Source organism: Tachyglossus aculeatus, chromosome X1 (assembly GCF_015852505.1).
Source record: "Tachyglossus aculeatus isolate mTacAcu1 chromosome X1, mTacAcu1.pri, whole genome shotgun sequence".
In the NCBI taxonomy this organism is placed as follows: Eukaryota; Metazoa; Chordata; class Mammalia; order Monotremata; family Tachyglossidae; genus Tachyglossus; species Tachyglossus aculeatus.
In genome coordinates, this window is record NC_052101.1 from 112,055,158 (window position 1) to 112,077,758 (window position 22,601).

General features: G+C 49.6%; 1 protein-coding gene across 5 annotated transcripts in view; it reads left to right on the forward strand.

Moving 5' to 3' along the window:
- Positions 1 to 11,552: 11,552 nt before the first annotated feature.
- PALM (paralemmin) overlaps positions 11,553 to 22,601 on the forward strand; it is a 41,591-nt gene continuing 30,542 nt past the window's right edge. Inside the window, exon 1 of one of the 5 annotated variants that reach the window (XM_038772365.1) lies at positions 11,553 to 11,738. In XM_038772365.1, coding sequence (XP_038628293.1) covers positions 11,734 to 11,738 — 5 coding nt within the window. In that variant the 5' untranslated portion in view covers positions 11,553 to 11,733. Of the gene's footprint in view, positions 11,739 to 14,119; positions 14,222 to 14,299; positions 14,341 to 22,601 lie in introns of those variants that run through there. The other 4 variants (XM_038772366.1, XM_038772368.1, XM_038772364.1 and 1 more) reach the window with 4 other exon arrangements.

Sequence of the window (22,601 nt, forward strand, 5' to 3'; positions counted from 1 at the left end):
CAAAGCAAAAACTTCTCAATCAAAGAAAAACTCCTCACTCTCGGCTTCAAGGCTCTCCATCACCTCGCCCCCTCCTACCTCACCTCCCTTCTCTCCTTCTCCAGCCCAGCCCGCACCCTCCGCTCCTCTGCCGCTAACGTCCTCACTGTAGCTCGTTCTCGCCTGTCCCGCCGTCGATCCCCCGGCCTACGTCCTTCCCCTGGCCTGGAATGCCCTCCCTCCACACATCCGCCAAGCTAGCTCTCTTCCTCCCTTCAAAGCCCTACTGAGAGCTCACCTTCTCCAGGAGGCCTTCCCAGACTGAGCCCGCTTTTTCCTCTCCTCCTCCCCATCCCCCCGACCCTACCTCCTTCCCCTCCCCACAGCACTTATATATATGTACAGATTTATTACTCTATTTTACTTTATTTTTTTATTTATTTACTTTATTTTACTTGTACATATTTACTATTCTATTTATTTTGTTAATAATGTGCATATAGCTTTAATTCTATTTGTTCTGACGATTTTGACACCTGTCTACATGTTTTTCTTTTGTTGTCTGTCTCCCCCTTCTAGACTATGAGCCCGTTGTTGGGTAGAGACCGTCTCTATATGTTGCCAACCCGTACCTCCCAAGTGGTTAGTATAGTGCTCTGCACACAGTAAATGCTCAATAAATATGATTGAATGAATGAATGAATCATGAGCTCCTGTGTCAGCCTGGAGCTGGGATAGCCTACCCCTCCCCTGACACTGTTCCCCCAAACCCCCATGGAAGGATGAGCACAGAACTGTGTGAGATGGGCACCAGAGACCCCATAATGGGATCCAAGGGCACCGGGAGAGGGAGTAGGGAAGCAGAGGAAGAGGAGGGGAAGGAGGAGGAAGGAGAGGCAGGGGAGATGAGGTGTAGGGAAAGAGGAAGCCTCAGGGAGTGATCCAGGGGTGGGCAGTGGATACCTCCAGCCCCCAGGCCTCAGGAACCAGACACCTCTATATTGCACGAGATGATTTATTGGCCAGCGGCCGGTCTACAGCTTCCTCCCCTTCTTGCACAGGGATTGACCTTCCCCAGAGAAGGCAATGATGATGATGATGATGGTATCTGTTAAGCACTTACTATGTGCCAGGCACTGTACTAAGCGCTGCGGTGTATACAAGCTAATCAGGTTGGACATAGTTCCTGTCCCACCCCGGGGCTCACAGTCTCAATCCCCATTTTGCAGATGAGGTAACTGAGGCCCAGAGAAGTGAAGTGACTTGCCCAAGGTCACACAGCAGAGAAGTGGCGGAGCCGAAGCAGCCTCCGACGTCATCCTTTCCCACCTTCTCAGCCAGAGGTCGTGAATTCCGAATGAAGGTGATCCGGCCCGGGCAGAACTTGTAGTTGGGAGTTCCCCTCCGGATGTCTCCAGGCTTCATGGACAAAGGACGAGACTCGATGCCTTCCTTCTTTCCATCCAGCCGTTTCCCGGGGCCAGAGAATGCTCTGAATCCAATGTCGTCCACATTCTGTAGCTATGCTCACCTCAACACTGGTATGCTGGTTAGGACATAACCATAAGTGATCCCCACTTCAGTCTATACTTTACTCTGCTGCCCGGATTATCTTTCATTCATTCATTCAATCATATTATTGAGCGCTTACAATGTGCAGAGCACTGTACTAAGCTCTTGGGAAGTACAATTCAGCAACAGAGACAATCCCTTCCCACAGTGGGCTCACAATCTAGAAGGGCTCACAGTCTGGGCATGTCACCCCCCCCTCCTCAATAATCTCCAGTGGTTGCCTATCAACCTCTTTATCAAACAAAAACTCCTCACTATTGGTTTCAAAGCTCTCCATCCCCTTGCCCCCACTCCTACCTCACCTCCCTTCCCTCCTTCTACATCCCAGCCCGCACACTCAGCTCCTCTGGTGCTAACCTTCTCACTGTGCCTCATTCTCACCTGTCCCGCTGTCGACCCCCGCCCACGTCCTACCTCTGGCCTGAAATGCCCTCCCTCCTCAAATCCTCCAAACAATCACATTTCCCCCCTTCAAAGCCCTACTGAAGGCTCATCTCCTCCAGGAGGCCTTCCCAGACTAAGCCCCCCTTTTTCTCTGCTCCCCCTCCCCATTGCCCCAACTCTCTCCCTTTGCTCCATCCCCCCACAGCTCTTGTGTGTGTGTATATATATTATAATTCTATTTATATTAATGATGTGCCTTCTAGACTGTGAGCCCGCTGTTGGGTAGGGACCGTCTCTATGTGTTGCCAACTTGTACTTCCCAAGCACTTAGTACAGTGCTCTGCACACAGCAAGAGCTCAATAAATACGATTGAATGAACGAATCTATAATTCTATTTATTTATATTGAAGCTATTGATGCCAGTTTACTTGTTTTGATGCCTATCTCCCCCATTCTAGACTGTGAGCCCACTATGGGCAGGGATTGTCTCTATTTGTTGCTGAATCGTACTTTCCAAGTTCTTAGTACAATGCTCTGCACACAGTAAGTGCTCAATAAATACGATTGAATGAATGAATGAATGACATGTGAGGAAAATGGATGACAATAAATATAATAAAAGTGATTGACTTTACTATGTGCTTACAATGGGCCGACCACTGGGGTAGATAAAATATAATCAGGTTGGATACAGTCCTTGTGCCACACAGGACTCACAGCCCAAGAGCAGTAGAACAGGGTTTTAATCTCCATTTTAAGACGAAGCAGCTAAGGCACAGAGACGCTAAGTGATTTACCCAAGGTTACCAGCAGACAAATGGAAAGTCAGGACTAGAATCCGGGTCTTCTGACTTCCGGCCCCGATCTTCTTCCTCTAGACTATTCTGAGAATAAGATACCCCAAACAGCTGCTGTATGTTGAGCAGAAATTAAGAAACCGAAAGCTAGGAGGACAGAAGAAACGTTTTAAGGATGTAGTAAAGCAGACTTAATGCTGCATCTACGCTGATAACTGGTGGACAGTACAGCAGACAGTTCTGGCGTGGTATACTGCAATTAAGGAAGGCATAGCTCTTTTTGAGCAGATCACGAGACAAGGAGGCGAAAGTGAAAACAGCCCCAGGCGCTGCAAACATAAACCAGGCAGCAAAACAGAGGACGGTCTTTGTGTGTGAGAGGTGTGGGTCCCACATGCATCCAGAAGTGAAGGAAATGGTGTCTTTGAGTATGAAGGATTATATAGAAATATGCTAGTTAGGGAAGAATAAAGAGTGTGAGCTGGGGTCTAGAAGAAGAAGGCAGATAGGAAAAAGCTGGTAAAGAGACTTAAACCAAAGATTTGGAGTTTTTGTTTTATGCAAGATCAATCAATCAATCATATTTATTGAGCACTTACTGTGTGCAGAGCACTGTACTAAGCGCTTGGGAAGTACAAGTTGGCAACATATAGAGACAGCCCCTACCCAACAGTGGGCTCACAGTCTAAAAGGGGGAGAGAACAAAACCAAACATACTAACAAAATAAAATAAATAGAATAGATATGTACAAGTAAAATAGAGTAATAAATATGTACAAACATATATACATATATACAGCTGCTGTGGGGAAGGGAAGGAGGTAAGATGAGGGGATGGAGAGGGGGACGAGGGGGAGAGGAAGGAAGGGGCTCAGTCTGGGAAGGCCTCCTGGAGGAGGTGAGCTCTCAGTAGGGCCTTGAAGGGAGGAAGAGAGCTAGCTTGGCGGATGGGCAGAGGGAGGGCATTCCAGGCCCGGGGGATGACGTGGGCCGGGGGTCGATGAAACCTGTAGCTCTGGGAAGTTTGGGAGGAGGGGACTGATGTGTTCCAAACAGCACTTTAAGAAGATTCGTTTGTATTCAGTGACCAGTGTGCAAAGCATTGTCCTAAGCACCCTGTAGACTATCCACTTTACCATGCTGCTCCACTGGTGGCATGATGGACAGGGATGAGGGTGGGTGGTTTGTACCCCAGATCTAATAGTCAAGTTGACTCTTATACCCAGCCCCTGCTCCTGCCACCAGGTTCCCCACTCACTTGGGAGCCCCTGGCACTAGGCCTGCCCCTTGGCCTCCACGGGTCCTGGGGACATTTAACGGGGCCCTCCCCTTGTCGAGGACATCCCTTCCGTGGTGCTCCAGATGGGCGGCGAGCGGGCATTGCTCCAGCTAGGGGATGATACCCCGGTGCAACAGCCGGGCCAGGCTCCGAGCTCCACCCTCCCTGCCGCAGCCTCCTGGCTAAACAGCAGGAGCCAGCTGGCCTGGTGGGGTGAGGTGTGTCCTCAGCTCAAGGTCTCTCAACGGGAACGTGGCCAGAGAGCCGCCGTGGAGTAGGAGGTGATGGACGTAGCACACGCCACCCTGCTGTATTGCTGCCCCACTCCTCACCCCTCACAGAGCCCCCACTCCACAGAAGTGGGGACCAGGGAACCCTTCCTATGTGCAGGGACCAAGATGGGCACATGCTGGGAGGCAAGACGGCTGGGTTCCTGCCCCAATTATGTCTTTTCAGTGGACCAGGAGTTGGGGGAAAGATCATAGTCTGGAGAGGTGGGGGGAATGGGGGAAGGGCCAGGATCCCAGATAAACTGCACCATCTCCTGGCTCTGGAAAACTGCAGCACCCTGAGGATCTGTTTCCCTCTCAAACCCCCTGCCCCTCCCCTTCCATCATAGCAGAGCCGCCAAGACCCACCCCACACATTCATTTGCCTTACATCTGCTAGCTTCCCCTCCAAAGCTCTGACGCCAAACTCTTGCCAGTTGGCCTCAGGGGCACCGGAGGAAGCCCAGGCACGACCAGGTCTAAGGTTGGGGGCAGGAGGAAGGATAAACATCTTTAATCCCGGCTCCGCCACTTGTCCTCTGTGTGGCCTTGGGTTAGTCACTTCGCTTCTCTGTGCCTCAGTTACCTCATCTGTGAAATGGGGTTTAAAACTGTGAGCCCTATGCGGGACAGGGACTGTGTCCAAGCCGATTTGCTTGAATACATCCCAGCTCTTAGTACAGTGCCTGGCACATAGTAAATGCTTCACAAATACCATAATAATAATTATTATTAAAGGCACATTAGAACCTGCATCCCTAGTTGGAGGCAGCATCCTCCACAAACACAGAGGATTTGGGAAGGAGCCAGTAGAGGAGTGGGGCAGGCATCCGTGGGGCTCCCACATCTGCCCATGGACCAATCCCAGAAAAAGAGAGTATAGTGACCATTTGCCTTTCATTTGTATCTGTGTCTCTCCATCTCTTTGGGTCGCTCTATTTCTGTGAAAGTGTGTGTTTGTGGGGGGGTGTTATTTCTCTGGGGGCATGCCTCTATCTCTGCACTCACCTCTTTATCTCTGCTTTCATCTCTTTCTTCTGCGCAGAAGGAATGCTGAAAGTCTGGGGGAGGGTGGTGAGGGAGGAATAATCATAGTCTCCATTTTCCCAGATCCTCCAACTAAAGGTGGAGCAGGGGAAGGGAGAGAAGAAAGAGAAGGGGGAACTCACACTCATTCATGTCATTCCTTGTGAGCAGTTCTGGGATAGGGCTAGTAGGGGAGAAAGTGGAAGCGATGGTATATGTTGTGGGATGGAGGGGCGGGGGAGGCGGGAATTTATCCATGGGTTTCCATTATCCACATGCTCCTCATCCGCATGCTCATATTTGAGATCCTGCTGGCTGTTTGGGGAAGCAGGAAAGGCATGAGGGTGACATTGAAGGTGGGGAGGCATGGGGAAGAGGCTATCTGCCATCCATGGGAATTCTGCTTCCGTATTAGGAGAATGGTTTCCCAACTCCTTAAGCCTGCGATCCCTCACCTCCTCCCCAGTCCCTTCTGCCTTTGAAAGGGTTGCAGGGTTGAGCTGCCAGTCCCCAGTTCTCCCATTTCTGGCCTTTTAGGGATTTCTCCCCTCTCCAATATGAGTCTGCTGCTCACTGGGCAATGGGACCCTCTCCTTCCCACCTCCAAATAGACCCCTCCCTGCCCCCTCCATGAATCATCCAGAGGAACAGGAGTAGGGAGCAAGAAGAGGTGTGTGTGTGTTGTAGCCTGAGGACATCTGCACATGTGCCTGTGCTTTCATGTGTATGGGTGTATAACAATGTGTAGTGGGTGGGGGGAGGGAAAGATTTTTTTATGAGAAGGGGATCACTGATGGGGAAGTACAGTTATAATTCAGAGGACAGGAAAGTCTTGAAGTCTTCTAGGAGTTATCAAGCCACCTTCTCCAAGAGGACTAATCTCCCACTTTCATGGCTATTTTACCACCATCAGTCACCTTAGCAGTCACTTATATGGCTCTTTACTATTTATTTCATCATTCACTTTTGCTTTTATCATTCGTATCTATGCTTTTGCTAAGGTGGCCAGTCATCCAGTTTTATAATGGACAGCCCATTTTTCAGCTGGTCTGTTCTCTGTCTGGTATGCTCGTTGTGGGCAGGGAATGGGTCTTTTTATTACTATATTATACTCTCCCAAGTGTTTAATAAAGTGCTCTGCACACAGTAAGTGCTCAATAAACAATAATGCTGGGATTTCTTAAGCACTTACTATGTCCCAAGCACTGTTCTAAGCACTGGGGTAGTTACAAGTTAATGAAGTTGTCCCACGTGGGGCTCACAGTCTTAATTCCCATTTTACAGATGAGATAACTGAGGCACAGAGAAGTTGTGACTTGCCCAAAGTAACACGGTTGATAAGTGGTGGAGCCGGAATTAGAACCCACAACCTCTGATTCCCAAGCCTGTGCTCTTGTCACTAAATACGACTGACTGACTGACTGACTGAATGACCAGTACAGCACCAGAAGCCTTTATGTCCATTTTTGTTTGTTTTAATTTTTAGTACCCAGCCTCCCTCCTCCATGGCTTTTGATACCAAGCCCTGTGGCTCAGATGTGGTGCCTGTGTTCACTTGGACTTGGGAGGAGACTGCAATGGAGGGTGCGTGTGTTTCGAGGGGAATCAAGGGCCCCCCCAAGAGAAATGCTGTAAGTTTGGACAGAATCAGCATAATCTTGCATAGTGGTGCCTGTGACATCATCACACTAGGCTACATGCCGGGCATGATGCACATGATGTCACGGGTGCCTCAATGTCCAGTATTCTTAAGTGACCCTTGTCTCCCTCATTAGTTTGTCCTCATCAGTGTTCATTGAGGTCCTACTGTGTGTAGAGCACTGTTCTAGGTGCTTGGGGGCCTGCAGGAAAAGTAGAATCAATCAATCAATCAATCAGTAGTATTTATTGAGGGCTTATTGTATGCCAGAGTTGGGAGAAAGGATCCGTGCCCACAGGAAGCTTACAGTCTAGCGGGGAAGGTGGACATTAAAATAAATTACAGCCAGGGTAAATGGCAGCGTGTAAGGATATGGACATAAGTGCTGTGTGGCTGAGGTTCGAGTGACTATCAAGTGCTTAAGGAGCACGGCTCCAAGCGGGTAGGTGACGCAGAAGGGAGAAGTAGGGGCAATGAGGGCTTAGTCAGGGATGGCCTTTTGAAGGAGATGTGATTTTAATAGGGCTTTGAAGATGGGGAGAGTGGTGGTCTGTCACATATCAAGGGGGACGGAGTTCCAGGCCAGAGGGAAGACACTTCAGTGATTGCCCAACCACCTAGGCATCAAACAAAACCTCCTCACCATTGGCTTTAAAGCACTTAAACTTGTACATATTTATTTTATTTATTTTATTTTGTTAATATGTTTTGTTTTGTTGTCTGTCTCCCCCTTCTAGACTGTGAGCCCGCTTTTGGGTAGGGACCGTCTCTATATGTTACTAACTTGTACTTCCCAAGCGCTTAGTACAGTGCTCTGCACACAGTAAGCGCTCAATAAATACGATTGAATGAATGAATGATCACCTTGCCCCCCCACCTCATCTCGCTACTCTCCTACTTCAACCCAACTTGCACACTTCATTCCGCTAATACTTTCTCATTAATAATTATAACAATAATTTTTATGGCATTTATTAAGCGCTTACTATGTGCAAAGCCCTGTTCTAAGCGCTGGGGAGGTTACAAGGTGATCAGGTTGTCCCACGGGGGGCTCACAGTCTTCGTCCCCATTTTACAGAGGAGGGAACTGAGGCCCAGAGAAGTGACTTGCCCAAAGTCACACGGCTGACAAGTGGCGGAGCTGGGATTTGAACCCATGACCTCTGACTTCAAAGCCCGGGCTCTTTCCACTGAGCCACGCTGCTTCTCTCGACCTTGTCTATCTCGCTGACGACCTCTCGCCCACATCCTGCCTCTGGCCTGGAACACCCTCCCTCTTCATATCAGACAGATAATTGCTCTCCCTGACTTCAAAGCCTTATTGAAGGCACATCTCCTCCAAGAAGGCTTCCCTGACTAAGCGCTCCTCTCCTCTTCTCCCACTCCCTTCTGCACCGCTCTTACTTGCTCCTTCATTCACTCTCCCTCCCATCCCCACAACACATATGTATATATTTGTATATATCTGTCATTTATTTATCTCTCCAGCTCTCCCTCTCTCTCCCACGTCACACGGTTCGAGGGCTAGCTAAAGCATTTCTTGCCTCTACCGTGCCAGCTCCCCGCAAAATAAAAAAAAGTGCCACCTGGAACAGCTTAAATGTCTTTCCTACCTGTAAGACAGAGAGATAACAAACACTTGTCCATCTTGCCTGCTGTGTGACCTTGGGCAAGTCACTTAATTTATCTGTGCCTCAGTTCCCTCATCTGTAAAATGGGGATTAAGACTGTAAACCCTATGTGGGACAGGTACTGTGTCCAACCTGATTAACCTGTATCTACCACAGCATTTACATGGCCTGCTACATAGTAAGCACTTAATAAAAACCCTTAAAAAACCTAATACAAACTCATTTTAAAAAAAGTCTTTTCAAAGCCTTTCTCACTCCACCTCCTCTAATCCCTGCCCCTGATTTTGCCCCCCAGAGATTTTTGGATTGAGGGAGATAGAGTCAAGGTCATGAGATCGTGGCTGGAGGAAGATGTTTGGGGACATCTAAACTCGGAAGCAGCATGGCCAGGTGGGTCATGGGTTCTAATCCTGACACCACCACTTTTCTGCTGTGTGACCTTGGGCAAGTCACTTCACTTCTCTGTGCCCTAGTCATCTCATCTGTAAAAGGGGGATTCGGACTTTGAGCCCGATGTGGGACAGGGGCTGTATCCAACCCAATTTGCTTACATTCCCCCCAGCGCTTATTATGCCTGGCACATAGTACACACTTAAATATCACAGTTATTATTAATTCATTCATTTAATCGTATTTATTGAGCGCTTACTGTGTGCAGATCACTGTACTAAGCGCTTGGGAAGTACAAGTTGGCAACATATAGAGACGGTCCCTACCCAACAACGGGCTCACAGTCTTTATTATTATTCTTAGGTCAGGGGAAGCATGAGGGTGAGGAATTTAAACCCTCCCTTTCTCTATATCTTCTAAAGCCCTAAAATAGGATCGGGGTGATAGGAGATTGCAACTGGCACCTCTATACCCCTTTGCCTTAATCCCAGACTAGAGGAATAGCTATAGGCATGGGCAGGAGTGGTGAAGAGGGTCATTTCAGGGAAAGGGGCTATTTCTCTGTTGGGTGGATGAGAGAGAGAGAGAGAAAGAGAGAGCGAGTGTGTGATTTCTCTTCTCCCTCAGACGCTAAACTCTGCACCCAGTACGAGCTCAAAAAATACGACTGATAGAGTGGGGAAGAGCGTCATTTCAGGGAAAGGGGTTGTTCCCCCCACCCTTTTAGACTGTGAGCCCACTGTTGGGTAGAGATTGTCTCTATATGTTGCCATCTTGTACTTCCCAGGTGCTTAGTACAGTGCTCTGCACACAGTAAGCGCTCAATAAATATGATTGATTGATTGTAGAGTGGCTGCGGGGGGAGATTTCTCTTCTCCTTCCCAGTCTGCCCTTGGATGCGGGTGTGGGGAGCAGGCTTCCTGCTCCCCACCGATGCTTAATGAGGGCCAGGGTTGGCTAGGGCTCAGCCCTGGGCCCCGTGTGATACCTGTATATCTGTATATATGTTTGTACGTATTTATTACTCTATTTTATTTGTACATATTTATTCTATTTATTTTATTTTGTTAATATGTTTTGTTTTGTTGTCTGTTTCCCCCTTCTAGACTGTGAGCCCGCTGTTGGGTAGGGACCGTCTCTATATGTTGCCAACTTGTACTTCCCAAGCGCTTAGTACAGTGCTCTGCACACAGTCAGTGCTCAATAAATACGATTGATTGATTGATTGATCGTACTTCCCAAGCGCTTAGTCCAGTGCTCTACACACAGTCAGTGCTCAATAAATACGATTGATTGATTGATTGTACTTCCCAAGCGCTTAGTCCAGTGCTCTGCACACAGTCAGCGCTCAATAAATACGATTGATTGATTGATTGATTGTACTTCCCAAGTGCTTAGTCCAGTGCTCTGCACACAGTCAGTGCTCAATAAATACGATTGATTGATTGATTGTACTTCCCAAGCGCTTAGTCCAGTACCCTGCACACAGTAAGCACTCAATAAATACGATTGATTGATTGATTGATTGCACTTCCCAAGCGCTTAGTCCAGTGCTCTGCACACAGTAAGCACTCAATAAATACGATTGATTGATTGATCGTACTTCCCAAGCACTTAGTACAGTGCTCTGCACACAGTAAGCACTCAATAAATACAATTGAATGAATGAATTGCCAATTCAGAGAAGCCGCGCAGCTCAGTGGCAAGAGCCCGGGCTTTGGAGTCAGAGGCCACGGGTTCGAATCCTGCCCCCATCAATCAATCGTATTTATTGAGCACTTACTGTGTGCAGAGCACTGCACTAAGCGCTTGGGAAGTACAAGCTGGCAACATCTAGAGACAGCCCCTCCCCAACAGTGGGCTCACAGTCTAAAAATGTCTGCTGGGTGACCCTGGGCAAGTCACTTCACTTCTCGCGGCCTCAGTTCCCGCCTCTGTAAAATGGGGCTGATGACTGCGCGCCCCACGTGGGACAAACTTCAATCTGGTTTGCTGACTTCTTAAATTCAATAGATCTGGCAATTAGCAAAATATAGCGTCTTCGCTGAACTGAAAATTGAGATTGATGATGACAACCTGATCACCTTGTGTCCCAGTAAGCGCTTAACAAATGCTATTATTATTATTATTATTATTATTATTATTATTCTTGTCGCACGACGACACCCCAAGCAAGCGGCTGATTCCAAACGCGGACTGCCTTCCGATCGCTTGGGCCCCGGCACCTGTTTCGTGTCTATTTATTACTCTATTTATGTATTTATTTATTTGACTTGTACCTAGCTATTCTATTTCTTTTATTTTGTTAGTACGTTTGGTTTTGTTCTCTTGTCTCCCCCTTCTAGACTTTTAGCCTCCGCCTCCAGTGTCCCGCCCCCCGGGGCTGGGGCGGGGCGGGCGCGGTGCCGTTGCGGGGCGCAGCCGGCAGGAGGTGCTGGTGCGACGCTCCGGGAGAAACGAGGAAAGGGGAAAAACATTGGAGAAAGGAAAAGCAGCCAATTCCCTCCCCGCTCCCGGCCCCTGTCTCCTCCTCCTCCTCCTCCTCCTCCTCCTCCCGCCCGGACAATAACACAGCTGCGATGCTGCGGAGCCTCCGCCGCCCGCCGGCTCCGCGGGACTAACCCCACCACCGCCTCCAATCCTTCAAGGCAGCTTGGAGATCCTCCCCTTCCCCATTCCCTTTCCCCCTCCCCTTCCCCCTGTTCCCTCCTTCCCGATCATTCCCCGCCTCCTCGGCCGGCCAGAAGAGACCAGGACCGCGGGGAGATGGAGTGAGTAGCCCGGCGGGGGAGGGAGGGCGCCGATCCCAATTCCCGTGCACCTGCTCTCCAGGCCCAGTGGATCCGCATTGGGGGCTATGGGGAGTGTGTGTTGGGGAGATGCCTGGATTAACCTGTTGTATCATCGCCATTCCCATGACGCCTGATGTGTCAGGGCGGGGGGCCCCCCCTGGCCCCCCGATCCCTCTCCTCACTCTCCCCCGGTGGAGATGGCAGGTTGGAAGGCTTCCCAGAGGAGGCAGGGGGTGACCTCCTCCCCAATCCCAACCCCTCACCTATCCACCCTCAAGGCCTGGGCAGCAGAGAGGCGCAGTGGGGAGGGTGGAGAGGTGGGTGACTAGAGAGGGAGGATCTGGGTGACTCAGGGAGCCAGTTGCGGGGGGTGGCCCTGGTTAGACTCAGCCCACTGTTTTCCCCCCCCCTGACGTCTCCACGGCCCCCACTCTGGTGTTTAGGAAAGGAGGGAGCTGGGCCCCAGGACAAAAGAGGAATTTGCTTGGGTGGGTTGGTGGGGGCAAGAGGTTTACACCCCGTCAGATGTCTGACCACCTCCCCAGCCTTCTTCCACCCATTCTGAGCGTGGCTTATGACATCCTGTATGGAGGGCTTCTTCAACAACGAAGGGACATACAGTTCCATGGACCCCAGTTGGGGATGGGTGTTATGGGGAGTCAGATTTTGTTAGTGTGTTTGGTTTTGTTCTCTGTCTCCCCCTTTTAGACTGTGAGCCCACTGTTGGGTAGGGACTGTCCCTATATGTTGCCAATTTGTACTTCCCAAGCGCTTAGTACAGTGCTCTGCACATAGTAAGCACTCAATAAATACGATTGATGATGTTGATGATCCTGAGTATTGACCAGCTGGGAGGGGTGAACGGTGATTTCACATCTTCTGCACCCACCCCGCCATGGATCACACTTCCCCGTGTTGGTTCCTCCTTGTTATTTACCAGCTGTGGTTTAGTTGGGATTCTCTCCCCGTGCCCCTTCTCATCCCAGTCTCTCAGTACTGGGGGGCGGGGGGCATCAGAGGGAGAACTGGAGGTTGCGGGAGAGCCTCAGGGCCTGTGAAAGTGACTCTGGGCTTGGTGCTCTGGGAACTTTTAGAAAGTGACTGAGTTCAGGAAGTAGCTGATGGCCAGTGTAGTGGAGGGGTGTGTGCATTTTGGATTGGGAAGGCAGTGGGTGAAGAACTGTGAGCTTCTGGGAGAATGGGGCTTGCTGTCATTCCCCTCCAAGTCCCCTTTTCTGCCTGAAGGTGGGAGAGAAGGCTTGGGTTTCTGGGCTGCTCCAGGAAGGTGCTTTGAGATCTCCATGCCGAGAAGGACTGTGAACATGTAGGGTGGGAATTGGGGATCGAGTCGGGATTCCCCCTTATCTTTCTTTTCTGCCCAAACTGGCATTAGCCGAAGGATGTGTACCCCCACCCCAGCTGGTGGGCGTCCTGCAGGGTCTCAAGGCGGCAGCTATGAGGAAGGCAGGAGGCTCAGGATTTGGGGATCCAACCGGCTCTGAAATCAGCCTGGGCAGATATAGGGAGCGCCAGGCATGGCCCCGACGCTTCTCTGGAGGAGAGAGAGGCGTTGGCTGCTTGGCTGAAGTCTCTGACAGTGCAGGCAGATAGACAAAGCCCCCGTCCCTGAGGGACTCTGTCCTGGATGGGAGAGGCGACTTGGTGGATCTGGGCTTTCATCAGTCGGCTTGTTTACCCCCTGACCTCCAAGGGCAGCAGAGCCTTTTGGGAGGGGAGAAGGGGTGAGGAATGACGAGATGGGGGAAGGGAGCCTTTAGCGCAGGTCCTACCCAAACACAAGGGCCGGACCCAAGGCCTTTCTGGTGAAGGAGCCTGGTTTGTAGAGAGGATGTGGCCAGGGCCAATGGCAAACCTTTCTGTAAAATCCCCAGGAATCTCAGGGGAAGCGGGGTGATGTTTGTTGTTCTGGAGTGATCGATACCTTGCGTGTTCGGGAGAATCTCCGGCCTGGATCTCAAAACGTGAGGTCTGTTTAACAGTGGTGAAGGACCACTCCGCCATCCAGATGTGCTTTTTTTTTTTCTCTTTCTCCCCCACCCCGCCTCATGTGATGTGCTCTGATCCTTGATCTTCATGTTCCCTTCTCTGAGGGCTCTGCTGACCATGTGTAAAATCTGGGACCTTGAGTCCCCTCGGTGGAATTTAGGATGTTTCTCCAAATTCCTGACTCCGGGAGGGGGAGAGGGAAGAAAACTGAATTGGTCAACAAGTTTTTACTGAGCACTGCCCTGTCCCTGGACCCTGGGAGAAATCCCAGCGAACCTTAGGTCAGAAAGGATTCACACCCAAGAGCAGGGAGGGTGTGTGTGTCTGTCTATCCTGTCTTCCCTTGCGTCAGGGAGCTCCTGATCTGGGAGGGGAGATAGAACTGACCCACACACAGTTCCCATCCATTTGGAAGACTACAGTTGTGGCTGAAGCGGGAAGGTGGATCGTGGATGGTACGGGGCGGAGTGAATCTGGGAAGGCTTTCTAAAGGAGGAGGCAGGGCCCCAGAGAGGGGGGTGCTTTCGGGATAGCCAGTGGTGCCTCCGTCCCACCAGATGGTTTCTGGGGAAAGGTAAGATGAGTCCCACTTTCGAGGGGACCCTGTTGAGGGAAGAAAAGGAGACAGGTAGGTTGAGGCACAGGTGTAAGATGGTGGCGGAAGGCGCAGGGGCATATTCTGGCTCACTGATTGGATTCCAGGGACACTTTACCACTCCTCCAGGCCCACCAAAAAACTATCAGGCAGCAGAGCCCAACACATAAAATCAGGCAGCAGCGGCAGGGCTCCCCAGAAATGGAGCCGCCTCTGCTTCCCCTTTCTACTTCCTCCCTTGTCAGCTCAAACGAAGCCAGTCTGGTGGCTGGCGGATGTTTGTGTTTCTACCCCTGTGACCAGCAGGCCGAGAGGGTGGGTGTGAACTCAGAGAGGTGTAGAGGGCCTCGGGAAACCATGGGTGGGGCCGGAAGCAATTAACAGTTATGTCTTACTCGGGATGAGGTGATGGCTGGAGGCAATGTGCTGGGGATGGGGGCCTGTGGGCATATTGGCTCCAAAATGGACCCCGTACTAGGTTGGATGCCTGCATTTTGTGGTGGTTTGTGGGATGGTAGGTATCTGGGCCTCCCAGCCAAATATTCTTTACTCCCCCCGCCAAGCTTAACTCTTCCAGGATGGGTGATTATTTGTTAAGCGCTTACTATGTGTCAAGCACTGTTCTAAGTGCTGGGGTAGATACAAGTTAATCAGATCAGACATAGTCCCTGTCCCACAAGGGGCTCCTGCCTCCCGGTCCGTGTTTCCTCTTTAAGTAGGAGGAAGAACAGGTGGTAGATAGGGACATGTATGTAGACCCCGTTTGGAGATTGCTAGATTTTTATCAGGGTAAGGAAACTGGGAGACACTGAGGCAAAGTTGGAAAGGGACTCTGAGCCCTGGTCTGGTGCAGGTCCAGGATTTCTGGGCAGGAGAGACTGTGGGGGGAGATACAGGCAAGGGAGGTGTTTGGGGGTGGGGGTGCAGTTAAGCAGAAGAGGAGGAAGAAGGAGTCCCGTGCCCTTGTGCCTTGTGGCTGGTTTTCAAAGACCTGTTTGTTTAGACTGGAAACCAAAGCTGGCAGCAGCTTTGACTGCCCCCGAGGGCTAGGAGATCTAGGTTCTAACTCTAGGACCAGAACTGCCTTCCCCCTTTCTCTTCCTTACTTCCTTCTAGGTAGTTTAATGGAAAAAGGAGGAGCCTGCGAGGCAGGAACCTGGATGCTATTCCCTTCTCTGCCCCTGACTTGCTGTGTGATTTCAGTTGTCAGTTAGCCTCTCTGGTCCTCAGTTGTTTTGCTTGTCTGCATAATGGGGATTGCAGTAATCACCTCTCCCTCCCTTACAGTGATGCTGGGTGGATAAAGTCAAGTCACTAATGCGGAGGTACTCTGGAAAAAGAAAAGTGCTATTAAAGGGGGAGGTGCTGAGGCAGCCTGGGCTATCTGGGAGTCCCCTCAATTCCCCGGGGAAGAAAAAGTAGGGAGGAAGAGGTGTGTGGGTGAAGAGTGGGCACTGACCTCTGCAGTGCCACCCCATCCCGTGGCCTGGATTTGCTCCCTCCTATTTCCAGGAGCTAATCCAACCCTCTCCTGGAAAAGATGGGAGAGAATCTTTTTTTTGTTTTCATTTTAATGGCCAGCTGCATTCAACTGCTGGAAAGGTCTCCAGGCTTGAGCTCTAGATCAGCTTCTGGGAGGAGAAAACATGATTCCTGCCCTAAAGGGGCTATGATAATAATAATAATGATGGCATGTGTTAAGCACTTCTAATTAGAGGAGAGAAGACACATGTAAACCATAAACACAGTTACAAATAAACAGGAAACAAGTGACAGAAGCTTTAAAAAAAAAAACCAAAACCAAACACCTGACATAGGAGCATGAACCACAGAAACAAATGGCGATGTACCTAACTGACACAGAGCTACACAAGAGCTAAGAGGGGATTCATGACCAGAGTTAGATGGAGTTAATCTGGGAAGTGTTCCTGGAAAAGAAGGTGGGTTCTTCCCTTTGTTTTTATTAAAGGAGGAGAAAATCTGAGATCTCATCTTTAATATGCAAGTGCTAATAATAAAAATGGCATTACACACTGTGCTAAGCACTGGGCTAGAGACACAATAATAAGATTCCATGTCCTACATGGGGCTCACAGTCTAAGTGGGAGAACAGGTATCGAATCCCCACTTTACAGATGAGGAAAATGAGGCACAGAAGAGTAAGTGACTTGCCCAAGGTCATGCAGCAGGTAAGTGGCAGAGCAGGAGCTAGAACCCAGGCCTCCTGCCTCCCAGTCCATGGTTCTTTCCACTAGGCGATCCTGCCTTCCTTTAAAGGCACTTTTGATTTTATTTTTGGACCTATTGTCCAGAATGCTGACAATTCCTGCCAGACATCCATTTCACCCCCTCATTGGGAGTGGGGAGAGACCCCTGCCCGAAAGGGAGCTTTCCAGAATTAATGCTATAGTATGGGACCTTTTCTGGTGAGTATGATAACCGTACACTAGGTTGTACCTACCCCCTTTGGGTGTTGGCTGCCATGTTGGTGTGCTTCAGGGAAGGTGAGAGTAGTCTGTTAACTTGCTTGTTGGCTTTAGTCTCCTGTTGGGTCCATTCAGTGCAAAGAGGTTGTTTACAGTTACCCGGAGAACTTGACAAATGGTGTTTTAGTTCTCCATTCTGCCTCTATCAGCTGTTTTCCTGCCACTTGCTACGTGGACCTTTCAGCTGACTTTTCTTTTTTTTTCTTTTTGTGGGGGTGGAGGAGGGGAGCTGGGGCCATGGGATTTTTTTTTTTTTGATGGGGCCACATACCCCCAGTGAAGGATATTCCAAAGAATTCCCAAAAAACCCCTGTTAGAGAAGTCTACGTTGTCCAGAGGCTAGGAGCCAACTCTTTATTGTGGGGGTGAGGCTTGGGAGAAGTGGACAGACGGCAAAGAGCGAATAAATGAGCACGGAAGCTCTTGGCTCTTGTTGGAGACCCGGGGTGAATGAGGCTGAGAGTCTAGCCCAGACAGACATGAGGGGCTCACAGCCTAAGAGGCGAAGAGAGTAGGTATTTTTTTCCCCATTTTACAACTGAGGAAAATGGGTACTAGTAGAAACATTTACTGAGCACCCACTTGGTGCCATGGTCTGTACTACGTGCTTGGGAAGTACAGAATAAAGAAGTGACGTGTTCTCTGCCCATAAGGAGCTTACACTCGAATGCGGGAGATGAACACAAGGCCATATAGCAAGTCAGTAGTGAGCTGGGAGACTGGGTCTTATGCCATTCCACTAGGCTACCCTCCATGAAAATACCCCTTTCCTTCCATCCCACTGACTTCTTCCTTCCTCCCTTCCCTATGGCTTGATCAGCTGACCCCAAATTTGGAGGGGAAGGCAGGGTGGTGAGTGTGGAGAGCTGTGGCAGGTGAGGGAGGAGCCTGGGTCCAGACCCCTTTGGTGGGGGGCTGGTCAAGAGGCACTGAAAGGGGATGGTGGAGTAGAAGTGCCATGAACTCGGCAGGTGAGTAGGCTAAACTGCATGGCTTTTGCTAGGTGGCTTTAGTCACCGTGTATGGACTCCTCTGCTGAGGTGAATGGTTATTTTCATTTGGGGGGTGGGGTGGGTTGGTGAGTGGGGCAGATGAATTTCTCTGACCCTCGGCTTCAAGGCTCGCCACCTGTTGGCTCTTCCCTAATTGCCCTCTTCTCCTGCCCCATCCCAGCTCGCACTCTTCAAGCTTTCCAAGATATCTTCCTCAGGGTCACCATGCCAGCTCGCACCTTTTTCCCAATCTGAGACAATTTTGCCTTTCAGGGGCCAATCCAGGCCCCTCCTCTCCTTAGGTTGCTCTTACCAAGGATGGCTTCTGTCAGTGTTCGGAGGAAGCCGGCTGTCTTTTTTGCCAAAAAAAGATGGAGACGAACTTTAGTGAATTTCACTTTGGCCAGCTCAAGACTCCAACAAGCGCTTGCTAACACCTGGGGAAGTTCAGAGGTGGCCAACCTAGAGTGTGAGCATGATCCAGGAAGAGCTGGGTGTCCTATCAGCACTTCAAGCTCAAAATATTCCAAATTGAACTCTTTCATCTTCCCTCTCAAATCCCCTCCTCCTCCTCCTAACTTCCCTATCACTTTTGACCGCATCACTATCCTCTCCGTCTCTTGGGCCCACCACCTTGGCATTATCCTCAATTCTTACCATTCTTTCAATTCTTGTATTCAGTCTGTCACCAAGACCTCTGGCTCTTCCTTCACAACATCTCCAGAATCCACCCCTCCATAATTATAATAGTTACGATATTTAAGCAGCATGGCGTAGTGGATAGAGTTTGGATCTCGGACTCAGAGGTCATGGGTTCTAATCCTGGTTCTGCCACTTGTCTGCTGTGTGACCTTGGGCAAGTCACTTCACTTCTCTGTGCCTGTTACCTCATTTGTAAAATAGGAATTGAGACTGTGAACCCGAGTTGGGCCAGGGACTGTGTCCAATCCAGTTTGCTTATATCCATCCCAATGCTTAGTACAGTGTCTGGCACACAGTAAGTGCTTAACCAGTACCATTATTATGATTATTATGATTATTATGATTATTAAGCACTTACTATGTGCCAAACATTGTACTAGGTGCTGGGGTAATTACAAGGTATTCAGATTAGACACAGTACTTGTCCCACATGGGGCTCTTCGTCTAAGTAGAGGGAGTAGGATTAAATTTCGACTTTTACGGATGAGGAAACTAAAGCACAGAGAAGTGAAGTGACTTGCCCAAGGTCACACAGCAGACAAGTGGCAGAGCCGGGATTAGAACCCAGGGTCTCCAACTCCCAGGCCTGTTCTCTTTCCCCTAGGTCACGGTGCTTCCTGTGGCCCTTCCTCTCCTTCCAAGCACTTGTCATATCCCACCTTGACTACTGCATCAGCCTCCTTGCTGACCCCTCTGCCTTCCAGTCCATACTTCATTCTGTTGCCCGGCTCATTTTTCTAAAACATTATGTACATCTCCCCACTCCCAGCCTGTAGCAAGACTCCCCAATTTTCCACTTGTCTAGAAAACCCACTTCTCCCTTTCCAAGTTGAAATGTAGGCTGTCGGCAAGAAGTAGAGGAGAAGAGATGATCGTCTTAGGAAGGAAAGTGAATGAGCAAACCACTTTGATAAGCATCCCGATACCTTGAATTCCTATAGGGCTTTTGCCTTCATTATCTCACTTTATCTTCGCAACATTCCTGTGAAGTAGGACGGGGCAGACATTATCCCTATTTTACAGGTGAGGCCCAGAAAGGCTAAGTGCCTTGTCCAGATTTACACAGTGGGATCCAGTGGTAGATCTGAGACTAAAATCTAGGTCTTCTGAACCGTAGACCACCCATACCCTTTCCATTGGACCATGCTTCCCGCTTACTGCTAGAGACATCTTCTCCCACTGGGATTCTTCACCAAATTAGTTTCCTTGCCTCTGGGCAGAACCTGCCCTTCAACCATCCCAGACCAATGGGCAGGGTTATCAATCAGTCAATCAGTGGTATTTGAGCACTTACTATGTGCAGAGCACTGTACTAAGCGCTTGGGAGAGTACAGCAGAATTAGCAGACACGTTCTCTGCTCATAACGAGTTTACAGTCTACAGGAGAAGACAGACATTAATATGAATAAATAGATCACGCAGGAGATCGAGAGATCATGACCTACTCTAGGACCTTGCCAATCCCCTAATCAGAAATTCTTTATTTTCAGTTTAACCCGGCTCCATCCTGTTGCATTTCAAACCCTGGTCTCTGGGATAAGCTCTGGTAGCAAGGGGAAGCCTTCGGGCTTTCACTTTCCATGTCTTCAGTGGAAGAGAGGGATAGTTGAGAAGCAGCATGGCCTAGAGGAAAGAGCACAGGCCCGGGAGTCAGAACCTGAGTTCTAATCCTGGCTCTCTCTTGTCTGCTGTGTGACCTTGGTCAACTCACCTTTTTTATGGGTTTTTTTAAGCATTTACTATGTGCCAGGCACTGTATTAAATGCTGAGGCACAGTCCCTGTCCCACATGGGGCTCACAGGCTTAATCCCCATTTTGCAGATGAGGTAACTGAGGCCCAGTGAAGTGAGTTGCCCAAGGTCACACGGCCAAGTGGCAGAGCAGGATTAGAACCCAAGTCCTCCTGACTCTCAGGCCCATGCTCTACCCACTAGGCCACGCTGCTTCTCACTTCACTTTCTCAGTTTCCTTATCTACTAAATGATGATTCAATACCTTAGTACAGTGCTCTGCACACAGTAAGGGCTCAATAAATACGATTGAATGAATGAATACCTGTTCTCCCTCGTACTGCGAACCCCATGTGGAACCTGATTATCTATCCCAGTGTTTAATACAGTGCTTGGCACGTAGTAAGCACTCTGAGCCCCATGAGGAAGAGGGACTGTGTCCAACCTGAGTAGCTTGTATCTATCCCAGCGCTTAGAGCAGTGCTTGACACCTAGTAAGTGCTTAACAAATACTATTATTTTTATTGATCTTATCAGTAAATACCACAACTATTATTAGTCTTCAGAGGAGAGATGTGAGAGTTTCCTCTTGTGAATTAGCCAAGGGTTGGGGGTCATCCCCAGGCCCTGACCAAGACAACACGTAAGCCAGCCGTGTACAAAAAGACCAGTTTACCAGCCTACCCTGCTTGGCAGGATGGTCATAGTCTGTGATTCAGCTAGAGGGTGGGGAGAATTCAAATAAAGCAAAATATTCTTTACCATTAGTCTGGCAGCTGTTTGTACTTGCCATGGGCAAAGACTATTGGCAAGGTTAGACTGCCTTGAGGTCAGGGATCCTGTCCATCTTCTCTGTTGTAGGGTACTCTCCCAAGTGCTTAGTACAGTGCTCTACACACAATAAGTACTCAATAAATACCACCGATGAAGTCTGTTCTAATTCATTCTAGGATGCCCAGGCAAGTCCTCCAAGTGACTTGTTCTCAACTAGCCCTATTTCAAGGGAACTGGGCTTCCACTGCAGACACAGCCCTGATATGTGGAGATTATTGGTAGAGAACGGGTGAAGCTCCCAGCCTCCGGAGCCCCTGCTCTGATGTGGGAGAGTGGGACAGGCACAGGAAGGAATATGGTGGGGAGGAGAAGGGTGGGCCTGGATTGGACTGATAATCGGGAGAAGGCTTGCATCGGGGCTATCCTTTGTGCATCAAATCAGTGTTTTTCAGGCTGGAGTCCAACCTTGTTTCAGGTGACCTGGGTGCTGGACACAGCCACCGCACCCATCTTGGCGTCAGATCATTGGGTTTTTGACGCCCTCCCCCTCGCCGGCCAGGGACCTGACCCTAGTTGGCTCCTGAACATGAAAGGCAACCATCTCCCTGTGCTCAGATTTCCAATGTGGTGCCTACCTTTCCCAGCTCTCAGCGCAGCTGGGAACCTGCAAGGTCTGGAAAGAAAGTCTCTCGACAGTCGGATGTGTGAACCTCCTAAACCTCCCATTCCCAATGGGTATATGACTCTTCTTTCTCTTGTGTCTTTTTAAATTGTTACTATTTTATTATTATTTTCTTTTTAGAGACCTCCGAAAGTTTCCAGGAAGTTATTCTGCCTGGTCAAAATCTCTCCTGCTTCCATCCAAGTCTTGTTTTTCTTTAGGGTGGAAGGGGACACAGATTCTGCTCCAAGCCCAATCTTTGCCCTGCAGAATAACAAATGTTCCCCCAAGGGGAAGGCCCCTGGGCTGACCCAAATCGATTTGAACTTCTGGCGGGGTGGCTTCTCACCAAAACCAGCCCTTCTGGGAAGCAGCATGGACTAGTGGAAATCAATCAATCAATGGTATTTATTGAGCACTAACTATGTGCACAGCCCTGTATCAAGCATTTGGAAGAGTACAATTCAACAGAATTAGCAAACATGTTCCCTCCCTTAAAGAGTTTGCAGTTCAGAGGGGGAGACAGACAATGAAGAAGTCATTTATAATATATCATTTAAAGATATGTACTTAAGTGCTGTTCAGTTGGGGGTGGGGCGAACTCAAATGTCCAGAGATCTCAGAGCCAAGTGTATAGTCCACGCAGAAGGGAGGGCGAGCCGGGGAAAAGAGGATTTAACCGGGGAAGGCCTCTTGGAGGAGATGTGACCTTAATAATGCTTTGAAGATGGAGAGAGTGGGGGTCTGGCTTATATGGGGGAGGAGGAGGGAGTTCCAGGCTAGGGGAAGGATGTGGGAAAGGGGTCAGCAGTGAGAGGGACGAAACTGGGGCACATTAAGTAAGCTGGCACTAGAAGAGTGGAGTGTGTGGACCGGGCTGTAGTTGGACATCGAT